The sequence below is a fragment of the Trichomycterus rosablanca genome, chromosome 16, assembly GCF_030014385.1.
Source record: "Trichomycterus rosablanca isolate fTriRos1 chromosome 16, fTriRos1.hap1, whole genome shotgun sequence".
NCBI classification, from domain to species: domain Eukaryota; kingdom Metazoa; phylum Chordata; class Actinopteri; order Siluriformes; family Trichomycteridae; genus Trichomycterus; species Trichomycterus rosablanca.
In genome coordinates this window covers 20,315,547-20,332,126 of record NC_086003.1, presented here as the reverse complement: position 1 = coordinate 20,332,126, position 16,580 = coordinate 20,315,547, and the positions used below count along the sequence as shown (strand labels likewise).

Here is a 16,580-nt window from a genome sequence, read left to right as displayed (position 1 = left end):
GCAGGTCACCAATACTTGATCAGTATGGTTTCTAATTATTGCTTCAAATGCACCAACCTTAACCTCCTAATAATTTATCTATTCGTTAATTTTATCGTATTCAGGGTCGCGGTGGGTCCGATTCACTGAGCGAAAAGTAGGAAACACCCCGGGCAGGTCATCAATACTTGATCAGTATGGTTTCTAATTATTGCTTCAAATGTACGAACTTTACCCTCCTAATAATTTATTCATTTATTCATTTTATCACATTCAGGGTCGAGGTGGGTCCGATTAACTGAGCGAAAAGTAGAAAACACCCCGGACAGGTCACCAATACTTTTCCAACTTTACCCTCCAAATATTTTATTCATTAATTCATTTTATCATATTCAGGGTCGCGGTGGGTCCGATTAACTGAGCGAAAAGTACAGTATGGTTTCTTATTATTGCTTCAAATGCTGAAAGCTACTTTTGGTAAATCAAGGTGATCACAAAAGTACATTGCGAAACACAAAGGAATTAAACACAGGCATTTTATTTCTTTAAAAAGTGGAAAACAAACACATTTTCAAAGACATTACAAATAACACCTAATTTTCCTTTCTTTCCTATTGGTCCTTTTTTAAATTATTGGCAAACATTATTATTTACAAGAAATTTAAATACATAAATAGAAAATCATTTACAAAAAAGCAAACTTTTTTTTCTGCATGGTTCTTAATTTAACAGTTAATTACCTAAAAAATGAAATGCCAAATCAGTGCTTAAAGGTTTTAGGGTCTGGGAAAGAGAACAGTCATTTAAAGATAACAGTGCAGTCCCAAAGTGGCTTTCCTCATCATGTATGCATCAGTGTCAAAAAGTGTTATAACAGGTTGAAATACCACAGAGATATATAGGATGTGAAGCAGGCATTTTGCCATTTCCAAACATCTGTGTGATAAAAATGTCTTTTAATTTTAGAAAAGTTTATTGTTAAGATTAAAAAACATATTAAAGACTAATATGTTTTTAGAAGCTAGATTACTCTAGACCAGAATCCACTAAATGAACAAATAGCAGTGTATGAGCTTTTCAAGTAAAAAATTAAGAATAAAAAAAAGCTAAATGTTTTAGTTAAAGCTAAAATATTTATTTTCATTAACCCAACAAATGTATACCCTCCCTATAAATTCATACCTCAAACACAAATAAACACCAGCTGTTTCTGCTTGGTTTAATATTGTTCATCACCTCTGTTGGATTTTTCATTCTGTTTACAGACCCTGGGTCAATAACATGAATATCTTATTGTCAGCTTGTTGAATGTAACAAGAATTTATTTTAAAAATAAATTATAAATAATAAAATCTAACCAAAATTATTGGATAGGAACAGATAGCCCAACGGCACAAAGCTCACTGTTTTGATTGCACTGATTATAAGAGCTTAATTAAAAAAAAAAAAGTTCAAAAGTTTACATGCACTTTTAAAACGTTTCCCTTTTTTAAATTAACATTAAATTAAAGTTAAAGGATTTCTGCAACTAATAGTTTTCTGTGACTAAATAAACACATACTTCTTAGTTCCAAAAAAGCAGCATTTAAGCCTGTGGTACATTAAATATTATCGGACGGTAGGCAGGTCAAACTAACTTTATTTTATTTGGACACAGAGAAATCACAGCCTGTAGTCAATCATAATCACTTCTAAAAAAATATCAAGCTTTTTGCCTCCTGATGATGTGATGTATGTATATTTTTGATCTAGCAGATTTTGACATACATTATTCGCATCATTACTTTGATTCATTAAAAATGATTGGACTTAGAAGTATGTGCAATTATTTACTCACAGAAAAGGAATGGTTGTAGAAATCCCAATTTTTTAAAATAGTAGTTGTTTTGCAACTGCAGGCAGAGGATGGTAGTAACATTCGAAAAACTTAAGAGAAAATGACATTTTAACCCCTTTTAATTAAGTGGTCTTGTGCTTTTAGCAGCTGGGTATCTGTCAAGCTGTACAAATTCTGACTATCATACACAAATAATTGACTTTCTAGATTCTTTTAGACTCTAGATATGGTCAAAACGAGTTTTGAAATAAGTGCATACAGCCTAACAAAGTGCTTTGATTTAGCGGGCATATATAAAAACTTATACATAAAACAGAATTTTATTTAAAACTGTAAATAAATGCTGTAAAAAAAAAACCCCACACTGGTACATCTTTTACTCTGTGCATTGACCAGGCATCAGACTGTTTGTATTCCACAAACTCTATGTACAAAATACTCTAATCAGTATCGCAGTTTTGTTTTGTTGATTATTTTAATCACCAGACGACACTAAAGGCTGCAAACAATCGACAGTTATTGATCACAACTGGACATAACTAGACTGACACTGACCAGTTTTATCACCAATATTTAGAGCTGGTGTGGCATTAACACGTTACCATCTATAGGGTCACTTTTGCTGAGTTTACACCTAAAAATGGATGTGTATATGCGTATAGACTGGAATTGTGATGTCAAATCATGTCTCTATTTCTTATATTTCCCTGTACTGATGAAAGTCTTGACAGCTTGCAGAAGCTTTATGTCTCAGCGATGGCAGGCAGCATGCAGGCGCGGTTACGTGCCTCCCTCCATGCGCTTCGACACTCGGAGATCCAGTGTGACACCATTGTTTGCTTGTCCATGCTGCGAGTGTTCTTCGCTCTCAATCCACAAGGGGTGCCGTCGAACTTGGAACTGTCTAGTTTCTTCCTGCTTAGTGGGGAGCGCTGTGGCACAGCTGGACTCGGAACAGATTCTGCCAGACGCAGCTCTGAACTGCTTTTCTGCTGATCATTGGAAGCAGAACATGGCCTGGTATTGCTACTGCATTTCGACAAACAGGAAGATGCTTCTGCCCCTCTGTAGCCATAAAGGTACTCGAGCGGATCAGTGGAGCTAAATCTGTCTTGCTCTGAGCCCTGGGTTTTCACTGGCTCTGAAGCTGCAGGTTGTGTGTTGTCTTCTTTGGGTGGCTGGGATGTACAGGGACTGCTGGAGGGGGTTAGAGGCTGCACAAGCTGGCGCACACGGTGTGGCCGCAAGCATGGCTTGGGGGAGTCCAGTGTGCCGATGGATAGGATGTCACGATCCGGCTCACGCAAGGGAAAAGTGGGCTGGGCCAGCTGGCAGATTGAGTGGAAGTAGTCTTGGGCACTGTTGTGCTGGCTGTTGGTCTGGTTCAAATCATGCACCAGCTCCTCCGAACCCTCCCGGATGGTGGGGAGGCCTCGTTTAGCCAGCAGTCTGGACCTCGGCCTCATTTCTGCAAAACAGATGATAACACCTCAAATGAAGACTTATATATATTTGCCAAAAGCATTTGGACACCTGACCATGAGCTTGACAAAAAAACTATTTGGTTGCTATGAGATGTTTGTGGTTATACAATGTGAATAATGTTCCCCAAATATGGTACATATGCAAATAGAGTGCATGATGACCAAACATATTCACCCTGGTCTCATATTTGTTCCGTCTTTTTAATTGTGCTGTCATAAACCAGCTTTTAATATGCTTACAGAGGCCTGTAGGTCATGTGATGTAGCTCCTTGTTTTTTATATCTCTATGCATTAGATGGTCTGACCTTGGTCTGAATTGACTGGAAAGCCTACTCCAGAAGGATTGTCAACCGTCTTGAAGGCTCTTCATTTGTAAACAATCATTCACACTGTGTTGTGAATGTTAAATAGTGGAGATAGCCTCATAAGCCTTCCTGCTCAGACTGATGAGCCACAACAATTGCTTTTCTAAGGTCATCACTGATTGTCCTTTCGTCTTGGCAGCACGTAGAGACACACCTGAGTGCTCCAGAACAGGACTTGGCTTCTAATTACTAATTACTCTAAATGATTGTGGAAGTATGAAGGGTATTTTTTCCCACCTAGTTTCTGATTGTTGGTTTACTTGCTGGTTCATTGCTGTTTTTGAGGAGTAATCTTTTGTGACTATCACAGCCTCCATTCTCCTGAGCTTTCCACAAGATATTGGAGTGTGTATGTGAGATTTTGTGCCCCTTCAGTCAAAAGAGCATATATAAGGTCAGGCTCTGATGTGAATGTGAGGGAGTATATGACTGAATGTGAAAGTATATATTGTACAGTATAATATTTGTTGACTATTGAGTTATTTTTAAGTGAAGTGATTAAAAGATGCTTTAATTTTAAGAATTAACTGTTGTTAAATTATTTGTATATTTCAGTTTACTGTATAGTTAACCAAACTGTTAAATCATTCTAAAATTCTTTATAATCCATGATATGATACTCATTTAGGATTCCAAATATATAATAAACAACACCTTCCCACCTCCTTTATTCCTAAAAATTGCCATATTTCATAACAATAAGCATCATAAATATATTAAACATGTAATATCTGTATTGTTTAGCTATTACTGTAACTACATAAATGCTCTGAGGCACTGGTTACCAGAAACGGTGCAAGCCCAGTCTCCATGGTAACAACTCCTCAGATTTCAGTGCAACTAGAGAGTGCACGAACACACACAACATACTGCAACACACACACACACACACACACACACACACGCACACACACGCTCATACAATCATATACAGTATAAAGATATATATCCCCTCAGAACCTGTCCACCCTCAACCCCAGTATTAGCAGACCCAATATTTTGGGTGGGAGAACAAAGTAAACAACGCATCACTCTACACCCACACCTTCTTTCTCACCATGCCTTGGCCCATGCCCACCCCAATTTTCTCTCAGTGTTTAGCATCTACTTCCATTTTCTCGGCTTTTGAACATGAGTCTTCACAGCTTTAAAAACACAATACACAAACCCACAAATCTACTCAAGAATCAAACTGAAAGATGCATACAGGACACTAGATAATGTATTAATAAAAGCGAATCCCAAATGTCACTGACCCCTTCTGCTCATCTTCTGCTAAACCTTAAACCCAATACAGCTATGATTACTTTCATTATTTTTTAATTATGTATATATTTATATGATGTCTTACTCTAGAAATAAAGCTATATATTAGAGATAAGGTGAAAACTGAAGTGTATCAGGTATATGTCTATTAATTCTTACCCCCAACGTGTCTCTGCCTCCTGATGGTCTCCGAGGATCTCCTCTGCCTCCTTTCCTCTCCTTGTGTCTGGCGTTGCCCCCTGTCGCTGGAACAGCACAGTGCTCAACCTCAGCTCCACAAGGAATGACAGGCTTACCTCCCTCACTCCTCTCCTCTCTGCCTTCCTTCTGTTTCTCCTGTATGTGTGCACTTTCCTGCACTCACTCCTTCACTCCTCCACCCTCCCTTGGCCTGGGCTAAAAATAGCACCACCAGTTCATTCCTATCCCATAGCCGTGCACGGTCATTTGAAAAATAAATTGGACTGATGCAAGAAGGAGGGTGTTGAGAAAGGGAGTGCTGAAGGGAGGGAGAAAAAAGGCGAGGCAATTGGGTGATTACGATGAGGGTGAGGCATGAGAGTGTGAAAAATAGCTTTGTCATTCTATTGTTTTGAAACAATAAATTTTTTTCCCCTTCTCATCAAATCAAAACCCTTAATACTGGCTAATGCCTGAAACTGATCTGATATTACTGTGTTCATGAGCCTGTTAATTCCACAAATATGTGGACTAATAATAAGTTGGTTCCACTTTGCTGCTATAAAAAAACATTACAGGCCACTGCCATGCTGAAACAAAAAAGGGATTCATTAAACTGATGCTTCATAGCTCAAAGAACAGGGTTTAGAAAAATGCCATCCCTTAATGTTTTCATTATTAGTACAAATCATCAAAAACAGTCCAAGAGTATTAAATTATCCAAACTTTACAAAATATGAATGAATGCACAATGCATTTAGGTAGGCAGCATATTTATTCATCAGACTATCACTCACATTTTTTAAATATTGAACTTAAATAATGCTTGGCATGTGGCATGTTGGTTTTAGGGTTGTGTGCGGCCATTTAGCCATGGAATTACAATCCACCAAGCTTCTAAAGATATGTTCTTGTACTAATATTGCTACGAATTGTGATATGAAACCTGGAAGTAAATGATAATAATGACAGATGATTTCTTTAGCACTTAGCTGTACTGTTCTGTAAGCTTAATTTGTGTACCTTTTTATGACTAAGCTGTTGCCACTCCTAGATTCTTTCACTTAACAAAATTTGCTTGGAAGAAAAATGGTGTTTGGTTCACTGTGCAGTTTTGAAAGTCACTAAGCTTTTTCAATTCTAGCCATTTTACTCGTAAAAGACCGTATAGCTGTATGCCTGACTGTGCACTTGTTAGCAGTAGATATGTGTAAATATATAGATTTGAATGGGTGTTATATATTTGCCTAGAGTAGTTTGCCTGTGAAAAATGCCAAATCCAATCTGATACTATTCCAAATCCAGCATTTAAGGGTAATACTGGCCCCAATATCAATTCTCTAAAGCTCATTGCATTAATTGTAGTTTGTACTGTAGAGATTTATTACACAGATCAGAGTACTTAATTTTTTGTTTACTGTCTGAGCAGGACTGAGATATTTTTTACATTTACATTTTCGGCATTTAGCAGACACTTTTATCCAAAGCGACTTACAGTTATAACAGTTTAAGCAATTAAGGGTTTATGGCCTTGCTCAAGGGCCCAACAGTGCCAACCTAGCAGTGGTGAAGACTGAACAAGCGATCTTCTAATTACTAGAGTCCAGTACCTTAACTACTAGGGTATAGTTTCTTTTCCAAGAGAAACAATAACTGTCATGGTGAGTTTCCATGCTGATACAGACTAAGTCAAGGGCTTATGTGCACATTTAAAGGCTGCGTATTTTAGTCTTAAAATATTGGTTATTTAAAATTTATTAAAATGGGCAGTGCAAGACTCGCTTGACTGTGGAAAGTGACATCTATGTTTAAGCAGTTTCCAAATATTAGCAGATCTTGTTTGGTGGTTGCTGGATTACATTTAACCTTCCAGAAAAATTTCAGAATAAGGGTGATTCTTCCTGACCTTGGAAAATAAACCACTGTTCCATGTACTGTAGTTAAACTAGCTTGATTTATATCAGCACAGAGAAGCTGTCAGCTGGATATAGTGTATCGTAATCACTACTGAGTAATTGGGAGGCCATGCTACAAATTTAAATGACACTATAGAACTTGATATCGAAATTGATAATCTTAGCTGCTGTATGTATTTTTGTCCAGGTTTTCTGATCAAAGTAGTGTTTGTGCCAATCATTCAATTACAAAAAAAAAACAGTTGGAAAAAATAATCAGAATCCCGATCAAGTAACAACAAGGGTGTAATCACAATATACAGTGGGGCCCACATGTTCCCCCCAATATTTAGATATGTTTAATATGCACCCCCAGTATACTGATGAAAAAAATATAAATAAACATAATGTTAAGATCCGTTAGTGTTCCCATCAGTTGTTGATATGGCAAGAATGTTTTAGAATGACAGGACCCCCCTCTTGTAATAGATGTGGTCACCCCAGTGTTCATGGCTGTGGCCTTGGAACGTAAACTAAAGTTTACCTGTATATTCCCACGGAAATAAACTGCATTTCATTCTTCACCTATGATTGTGCAAGTTAGGTGTTTTTTATCCACTTTAATTTCAGAAATATTTTAAACCACACCGAATGAATCACTGCTTTATCTCAGGTACTTTACAGTCGTGTTTTCCCTCTTTGCTGTGCTGCTATAATAATCTCTTAGTGACCTTTTGTTGAGTTCGTATTACTCAGCCTTGTTATGATTGGGTGGCAAACTTGGGCAGTGCCTACATAACAAACAAAACTACAGCAAATGCTGATTGCTCTTACTGCAGTGTGTGGGTGTGAGGCCAGAGTAAACATATTTTCCCTGTTCTTTCTCTACTTGGAAAGGCCAATTTCTATCTAGTATTTCCTCCAAAACATATAAAGTAAGTACACTGCTGACAAAGCACTGGTTTTTATTTCAAACACAGCCTAACTTGAACTGAAGTTCTGAAGACAATAGATTAAATTGCACTGCTCAGATATACGCCCCATTTGGGTCCATGTTTGACAAGCAATGTTTAAACCAGGGTGTCAAACTCGTTTCCCTTTGGGTTGCAGCCTTAGAAAGATTTGCTGAATGTATTTCTTATAGCATTCCCTCAGCCTATAAGGACTTTGCTAATTATTGGACAAACAGTTAAACTAAATGAGGTACAGGCTAAACTCTGCAGTGCAACCTGACTCCCCGGGCGTGGAAAAAATAACATTTCACTTTTATTACCTGCTTCATCCTGGACAAGGCCTTGTTGATCTGCCACTCCCTGGAAACACTGCCTGGAAACACTGGGAGCATGATGAGATGGGAATACACTTTGAATAGAAGCCAATCCATTACAAGGCAACACACACTTACACTCACTTAACCACTTAGATGCTTTAAAGCAGACAGTCTACCGTCTGTGTTTATTGAGGAACAGGGAGGACCAGAGTGTGTCTGAAAAACAAACCCCAACTGGACATGGGGAAGAATTACATTTGAATTTACACAGATAATTACTGGAGGCAAGTATCACACCCAGGTGCCCAGTACACATTTCTGTGCAGCACCCAATTGCATTACGCTTCCTCTCCACTGATGCTGATCTCCACTGCTGATTGAGGAGAGCGAGACAGACACACGCCCCCTCCGACACGTGTGCAGTACCTGACTGCATCTTGTCACCTGCATCAAATGAGTTCATATGCAGATCAGCTTTGTGTACAAAGAGCCACACCCTAATCAGTGCATTTTCAATCAGCCAACAGAGGTCAATAAGTCGCTCTCCGGCTCCCACCCTGTATAATCAACAGCCAATCGTTGTTCATGTACAGTAGCCGTCCAGCCCAGCCAGATGGCAGAGCTGAGTGTCGAACCAACAGGTTCAAGGCTCTGGTGTGCTAGCGTGTTTTACCGCTGCGCGACCTGAGTGGCAGGTTTAGAAAATCTTAAGCAGACATCTTGTTTTACTGGGGTATAGATATGGAGTGACACAGAGACCAAATTCTCCTAGTCATTTTTAAACATGTAAAAGATTTAAAATAACACAAAGAAAAAATTCAGCATAATGAGTGCATGGTGCCCTGCTATGGACTGATGCTTTATCCAGAGTGTTTTCATGATAGAGTAAGTGGACAATACACAATAACAACAGTGGTTCTAAATTAGCTGGGTTTAATACTCATCAAATGTATAATTACCCCTATGAATAAGCAAATAAGTGTATAAGTTAGTAAAAAGACAGTACATGATGCCCTACAATGGAATGGCATAATTTCCAGGGTGTGTTCCAGTCCTGCGCCCAGCGATTTCAGGTGGGACAGTTAGTGAAAACAAATAATGACAAATAATTAAATCAGTCAAATTAAATCAGACAATGCCTCATATCTAAAAATGTCTAAATCCAATCTTAGTGCTATAGCTTATTACAAAAAGAGCTTTAATTAGCCTGTTTGAGAAAGCAAGTTTATTTCAAGTGCTGTTTTTTCATTTTTCATTTAAAACTAATGCAAAAGCCTGAGGTTTGCTAAACTCCATTAGAACAATACATTTACCAGATCTACGTCCAAGTAAGGTGCAATTTTGCAATTATTATTTTACATTATGAGTAACAGTTAAGGTGGATGAGATAAATCTCTGGGTCCAACCCTAATTAAAATTCTGAATTTTATTAACCATGCTGTTGTTTCGTTCTCTGTTGTGATTGACCATCAGTTCCTGGAAAAAAAGAAAGATAAGACTGAGAGGTTTGAAAAAAGGAAGGTGGAGCAGATACAGTTTGGCACGTTTGCTGACCAGACCTACTTAATGCAATATGATCCCTCACTACCCACTCCCAATAAAGGTTTTTCTCTCTGTGTAAATCAAATCATGATAAGTACCAGATGCAGGATGGACAGATATGGAATTGGGTAGACAGACTGTGAAATTAGAAAGACAGGAGGGAGGGGCTGATAATAAAATAAATGAAAAGAATGAAAAGGGAGTATAATGTTTTGAGCTTTGTAAGTAGGTCAGACTCTGAAGCCAGGCAGAAAAAATGTGGACCTCGAAGGATACAGAGCCAAGGTGATCTTTGTTCAAGTGTTTTCATGCTAGAGTAAATGGAGCACAGTAATAGAGGTCCTAAATGAGCTGGGTTTAATACTCATCCAATGCATGGATTGGCTGCTCTAAATTACCCTTATGAATAAGCGAATAAGTGTGTAAGTTAGTAAACAGACAGTAAATGATGCCCTGCAATGGAATGGCACCATGTTTAGGGTGCTAATGCTAATTTTAACCTTGTCCTTGGGTCCAATTAGGGTTGTGGGGAGGTGCTGGAGGCTATCCCAGCTTTTCAATGGGCGCAAGGCACACAGTAACACCCTGTACCCAGTCCATCGCAGGGCAGACACTCATACACACACATACACACACACACTCACCTATAAAGCAATTCAGTGTCTCCAATTAACCTGACTGCATGTTTTTGGACTGTGGGAGGAAATTGGAGCTCCCAGAGGAAACCCACGCAGACACAGGAAGAACATGCAAACTCTGCACAGAAAAGACCCGGACCGCCCCACCTGAGGATCGAACCCAGTATCTTCTTGCTGTGAGGTGACAGTGCTACCCACCAAGCCACCGTGCCGCCCACAATGAGGACACTTCGCCCAAAATTCAGATACAACTTTAATACAATTTTGATATGCTTATACTTTATTTTGAGATGAAATTCCCAATTAAATTGGTGGTTATATTTGTCCATGCTATTTCAGGTATGGAGTTTAAGGGGTTAAAGATAGAGTCAGCTGTTTTTGGTGGAATGTAACTGAAACCCATAATCCAAGAAATACAGCTCCTTTTCTTACTGTTTCTCTAAACCACACAACTAAAACACATGAGCATGTGCTGCGTAGACTAAATTGTTTAAATTCTGCTCTTCAAGCATTTTTATACTTGGCCATAATAGTCAAGGCCATACCCAAGATAAATTCTCTGCTTGGTCTCTGATTGTGACATTCTTTCCAAATCTGAACATTTGCTCTGCACACACATACTGTATGTATATAATATATGCCATTAGGGGATAAGCGTACATAAGCGTATATTAAGGGTTAAAGGCATACATTTGCAATGATGTGGGAAATATGGGTAGAGAAGACATATCAAACCATTTTTATGGCTCAGATGTTTAGGTTTTTTAGCTCCTTACTCCAACTTATGTGCTTTTGTGCATTGGTATGTAATCCAAAGTAGTTAATAATCCAAAGAGGCTAATAATGCTCAGTTTGGGGGGGGGAGGGGGGATTTAGGAAATATGGTGTATTTCAGCTGTCTCTGTTACTATGCCTTCTTCTCTGAGTATGGTTCTTCCACAGTGATGCTGTTTGTCCATGTTTCACATCTGCCAAACAATAAAGAATAATCAATAATGTCCCTAAAATACACAAATAATACATCATGTTCACGTGTCTGTTGATACTTGTAAATGTAAAAGTTTACTTCGTAATATTTTCAATGTACTAAATGTAACATTCAAGCCAAGTATAATAGAACATTATTTGTTTTGGGTGATGTCATTCACCTCAAGTCCAACAGTCATTAAAACAGGCTTATACCAGCATGAGGTTATTTGGACTGTTCTGTGTTCCTAGTGACACCTGTGTTTATTTTGATCCTGCAGAGAACAAAATATGTTGTGGGAACGTAAGTAAGCACCCTTTTGCCTACAAAAGTCTACCTTGTTTTGGCCCCTTAACCAAAATCCAAGCCGCTACAATGACTGGGTATTATGTAAAGATGTTTAAAAGCAGATTAATTGTGGTTGTGTTGAGTACAGCCAATCTCAGATATGCAGAGAAACATCTCTCAGCCAAGCTCATGACCAAGATCTGAAATTAAAATACTAAACTGCATACAGGGCGACACCGGGGCGACACCGGGGCGACACAGTGGCTTAGTGGGTAGCACTGTCGCCTTACAGCAAGAAGGTCCTGGGTTCGATCCCCAGGTGGGGCAGTCCGGGTCCTTTCTGTGCGGAGTTTGCATGTTCTCCCCGTGTCTGCGTGGGTTTCCTCCGGGTGCTCCGGTTTCCTCCCACAGTCCAAAAACATGCCACCAGGCTACTTGGAAACACTGAATTGTCCTATAGATACCTAGCCACTAGATGCACAAACCAGTGCATTGTAGTGCTGGTCCCAAGCCCGGATGAAATAGGGAGGGTTGTGTCAGGAAGGGCATCCGGCATAAAAATTGTGCCAAATCAATGCGGATCATGATCCGCCAAGAGCCGACCCCGCAACCAAACAGGACAAAGGCCGAGGAAGAAAAAGAAGATATAGGACGACACAGTGGATAGTGCTGTTTCCTCACAGTAAGGGTTTGATATCTAGACAAAGAGGTCCAGGTCCTTTCTGTTTTCTGCCCTGTGTGTGTGTGTGTGTGTGTGTGTGTGTGTGTGTGTGTGTGTGTGTGTGTGTACCTTTCTCCCAGTGAACTGGACCCACCACAACCCTAAAACAAAAAAGCTGTGGTAAAACAGACAATGAATAAAACAACAATTTTTTTATAGATAATCTAACAGAGCACATTAAAAACAAGCAAGCCAAGAAATGTTCTTTTTCATGGGTTTCTTCTAGGTACTCTGGTTACATCCCACCTCCCAAATATTTTGCCCCTTTGAGTATTGTCTGTCTGCCAGGTCTGTTGGCTTGCAGGCATAGAATTTAAATCAGCATATTACTAAATAAAATACAAAGCACATTCTTTGTGTCTGAATTCTACAAACTGGTCAGGTTATTGGTGAGAAAATAGAGAGATTACATTTGACCCAGTATTCCTTTGTATGTTTAATGCAGGGTGACGTTGCTAAGCTGGCACAGGAAAGCAAGACGTATGGTCCGCTACTATAAACAGGGAAAACAAGGCCAGAGCGTGGGCAGCTTTTACAGTATAAACACCTGACAGGAATTCACATGGAGTAAATGATCTGGGTCAAAAGTCTTGGCATGTAGGAAGCTTAGTATAACAACAGTCACATTGCTTTTAGTTAATGTAGAGATCTAATATTCTCAAAAAACGTTGTGTGAGCATTTTAAACCTCTAAATAGATCATCTTTTTTAAACAAGGGAAATTCCAAATCATAATGAAAGACCTGGCACATTCACTGCATCACTGGCAGCCTGTTCACAACAATCTTTCCTTGTTGTTTTCATCACTGAGTCATATTACTAAATGCTTTTGTTATCTTCCTTGCTACACTGGTACCAATAACAGAGCAGATTGATTCTGTTTTTATTCCCCATTATTATGGTTGAGTGGACAAAACATACAGCTCAGGGATTTGGACTGTAATGTACAATTGCAACAGTGGTGATCTTTTAAAGATAAAAGTCATAGACTAAATAGCCAGAAGCATGTGGACACCTGGTCTAATTAAATAGTTTCAGGTGTGTCAGCCACACCGATAGCTAACAAGTTTATTATACTAATAATATAAAGCAAATGTAGAGTTTCTAACATTATAGCAATAGTTTAGTGGCCTGTACAGTGCCCTGAACCCCACCCCTTGACACTTTTGTGTTGAAATGGTATGTTGATTGCGAGCCAGGTCTTCTCACATAACGTTAATGCCTGCCCTCAAAAATGCTCTTTTGACTAATTGGGCACATTCCATTTTTTGTGGAAAACCTTCCCAGAAAAGTAGAGACTGATATAGACAGAATTGGGGGCTCCATATTAATGTTGATAATTTTGGAATGGGATGACCATTGGGATGGGAAGTACCCAAATATATCTGGCCATAAAGTGTATATTGTATTACAAACGTGGTTAAATACATTTTACCCCTACTGTAGAACAGGTCTGACTTTCTATGTAGTAAGTGTGGTGAAAATCTATCAATCATCAGGGTAAGAAAACCTTCCTAAAAACAAGGTGGTGGACTAAGTAATGAACATGTTAATTTGGTCAGGGTTCATTAGAAATAGTAAAATATAGAGATCACTGTCAGTGTAGGCGCCCAGTCTGCTGGTAGCAGAGTTAAGATTCGGACTTGTGAGCTCTGGTGTGCTAGCATGTTTTACTGCTGCGCCACCTGAGCGCCTGTCAAAAGACTTTTAACAGATTAACCCAAAGCACACAGCCAAACGGTTGAGTGCTGAATACGTTTTTCAATAACTAAAGGACCCAAATTTGCTGCAACTGAAAACACTCAAAGTAAAGGTCTAACACATTTACAAAAAAATTACAGCATTGGGCACCCAGGTTCGAAACTCGGTGTTGCCACCGGTCGGCTGGGCGCCATCTGGCTGGCATAATTGGCAGTGCCTACAGCAGATACTAATTGGCCACCATTTCTGCAGGGTGGGTGCTGGACTATATGTGGGTGGGTGGGTCTTCATACGCTGTGTAAGGACCCTGATTGGCGGAAAAGACACCTGTGCAGAGAAGGGCGAGGAGGGCTGTGCACGTGTCGGAAGAGGCGTGTACAGCAACGTGCTCTCCTTGAATGCAATCTGGTATCTCTCAGCAGCGGAAGACAAAATTGAGTGTGCTAAATCAAAAGGAAAATGGGGAGAAAATGCATACAAAAAAAAGTACAGCATTTGTCAAAGTGCTAAAGAATTTCAATGCATTTTTGCAATTTTTAGTAGTGCTTATTTCTAAAATCAGACATCCAATTGTGTAATCTTATCAGTATGGGACAATCTTGTTCAGGCTTGTTCACAGACATGAACTGTTACTTCTAATTTATAAAACAACCAACAAAGTTTATCAGCTCTCATTTACACTCAGCACTTATTTTTATAAGAAAAATATGGTATGGTTGTATAATCTAGTACCTAGCATAACTCTATGGGAGTAATGTCCAGTGTTGTTGTTTTGAACATCTTCCATTTGTTTCCTCTGTCAATTATTTACATGTTGAAAATGCTGATACAGAAATGTGCAGAGTGCAGAGAGTTGGTCATTAAAATTGCAACACTTATGCGCCATGGACACACAAATGTAAAATATTTATAAGATGAATACACATTTTTAAAAGTACAGTGAAGAAAAGCAAGAGAACAGAAAGAAACTGCATTAAGTGACATTACTTTGACATTATGCAATGTATGTTATTTATTCTTTTTTTTCTTTGAAATTGATTCTTAATCCTTGTTCCTAGTTTTGTTTCTTTGTTAGGAAATGAAGTAAAAAATAAAATTTCCCAGTTTAAACAGTTAATTTTAACATTTTTCCTGTTTTGTTACATACATTAATTGTAGTGTATATTGTGCCAATTTAAATTTTACAGTATGAACAATGTTACAGAAAAATTATCGTTACTGGTCACTAAAACAAGGTCACTAGGACCTTCTGTCATTAGCACATCAATAATATGACCTTTTCTTAATAACAGAAAAAAATACTTTGAAAATCATTTAAATCAACCAATGAAAACAGGCAATCAAAGGCAAAGCTATTTTTTTTGCCTGTCAGGACTGAAGATGAAATTCTAAACTTGACTGACAGTGCAGCTCTGAGCATAAAAATCAATATTAAGAGTTCAGGTCTCAAAATACACTGCATCAGGGCTGTAGGAGGAAGAGGATTATTGTAAACTGCAGCAGTATCTAGTGCTGAGCTTTATTCACACCTCTGAGCTAAGCAGAGCTGAAAGTCTGAGTAGCTGGATAAAGCCACAGACCCTGGGGGAACATACAAAACTCCTTCAGACATTTACAGGACACAAGGTTACAATAAAGAACGTCGGATACCATGTGCCACCCCATTTTGTACTTTTCTATCATTTTTAGAGAAAGTTTTATCCTGCCATATCTAGGTTATGAAACTTAAATTCAAGTTCTTTAAACTGTCTAATGAGCTCTCTAGTGTGACCAAGCAAACAAACAGAAATCTATTCCAGAAAGTTTTTGCTCATTAATTATATGGTTTTATAGTCACCCAAGTACATAAGCTTACTGATGCATGTGATAATCTAAGCTGATGAAAAAATGACATCATTTAATTACTACCACATCTTTTATGAGTTCCTAAAACATACAGGGTTACCATACCACCCATTCGTTAGGCCTGTAAAAGGCAGACAGAAATGCAGACAGACTATTTGAGTATAAAGCTGATTGTAGATAATATTGTACACTGCTTCTCCACAGAAACCAGCCAATTACTCTATTAATGCCTTTTCATAAGCAAATAGAAATAGAATTGAACTAACTACTACTACCACCAATAGCAACTCTAAACACTGTAGACTACACATAAGCTGTTGCAAAACCAAATATTTGCATATTGTCCCTCTGTGCACCAATCACAATCTGGTGGACGTAGCCCAAGTACCCACCGAGGCACCGACATAACATTGCCCCCTCAGTAATGCCGATTTCACACTACACGATTTGCCGGCTCGGAGGCAACTCGGCGTTCGCTCGTGTGTGTGAACTGTTCAACGGCTCGATCCGAGCGGCTCGCTACAGAACAATCCATGCTGGTCGCGTTGCCAACTTAAATTCATTTATTTTTTCCTCTTTGCTTTTACGCTGCACATCAGCGC

The 16,580-nt window shown here is 38.8% G+C and overlaps 1 protein-coding gene across 2 annotated transcripts; it reads right to left on the bottom strand.

Annotated features, from left to right (window-relative positions):
- Positions 1-501: 501 nt before the first annotated feature.
- si:dkeyp-72g9.4 (uncharacterized) lies at positions 502-8,380 on the bottom strand. 2 transcript variants are annotated; one of them, XM_063012028.1, is made up of 3 exons: positions 8,281-8,380; positions 5,092-5,177; positions 502-3,284 (listed from the first exon to the last, which is right to left on the bottom strand). In XM_063012028.1, the coding sequence occupies exon 3, from the start codon at positions 3,280-3,282 to the stop codon at positions 2,560-2,562; it is 723 nt and encodes a 240-aa protein (XP_062868098.1). In that variant the 5' UTR covers positions 3,283-3,284; positions 5,092-5,177; positions 8,281-8,380; the 3' UTR covers positions 502-2,559. The 2 variants fall into 2 exon arrangements, with proteins under 2 accessions (XP_062868098.1, XP_062868097.1); XM_063012027.1 differs by lacking the exon at positions 8,281-8,380 and having other exon boundaries at positions 5,092-5,333.
- Between the last annotated feature and the right edge of the window lie 8,200 nt (positions 8,381-16,580).

What these genes read in the sequence shown, in the direction of transcription:
- si:dkeyp-72g9.4 (XM_063012028.1), bottom strand. Translation starts at nt 3,282, where the DNA reads ATGAGGCCGAGGTCCAGACTGCTGGCTAAACGAGGCCTCCCCACCATC.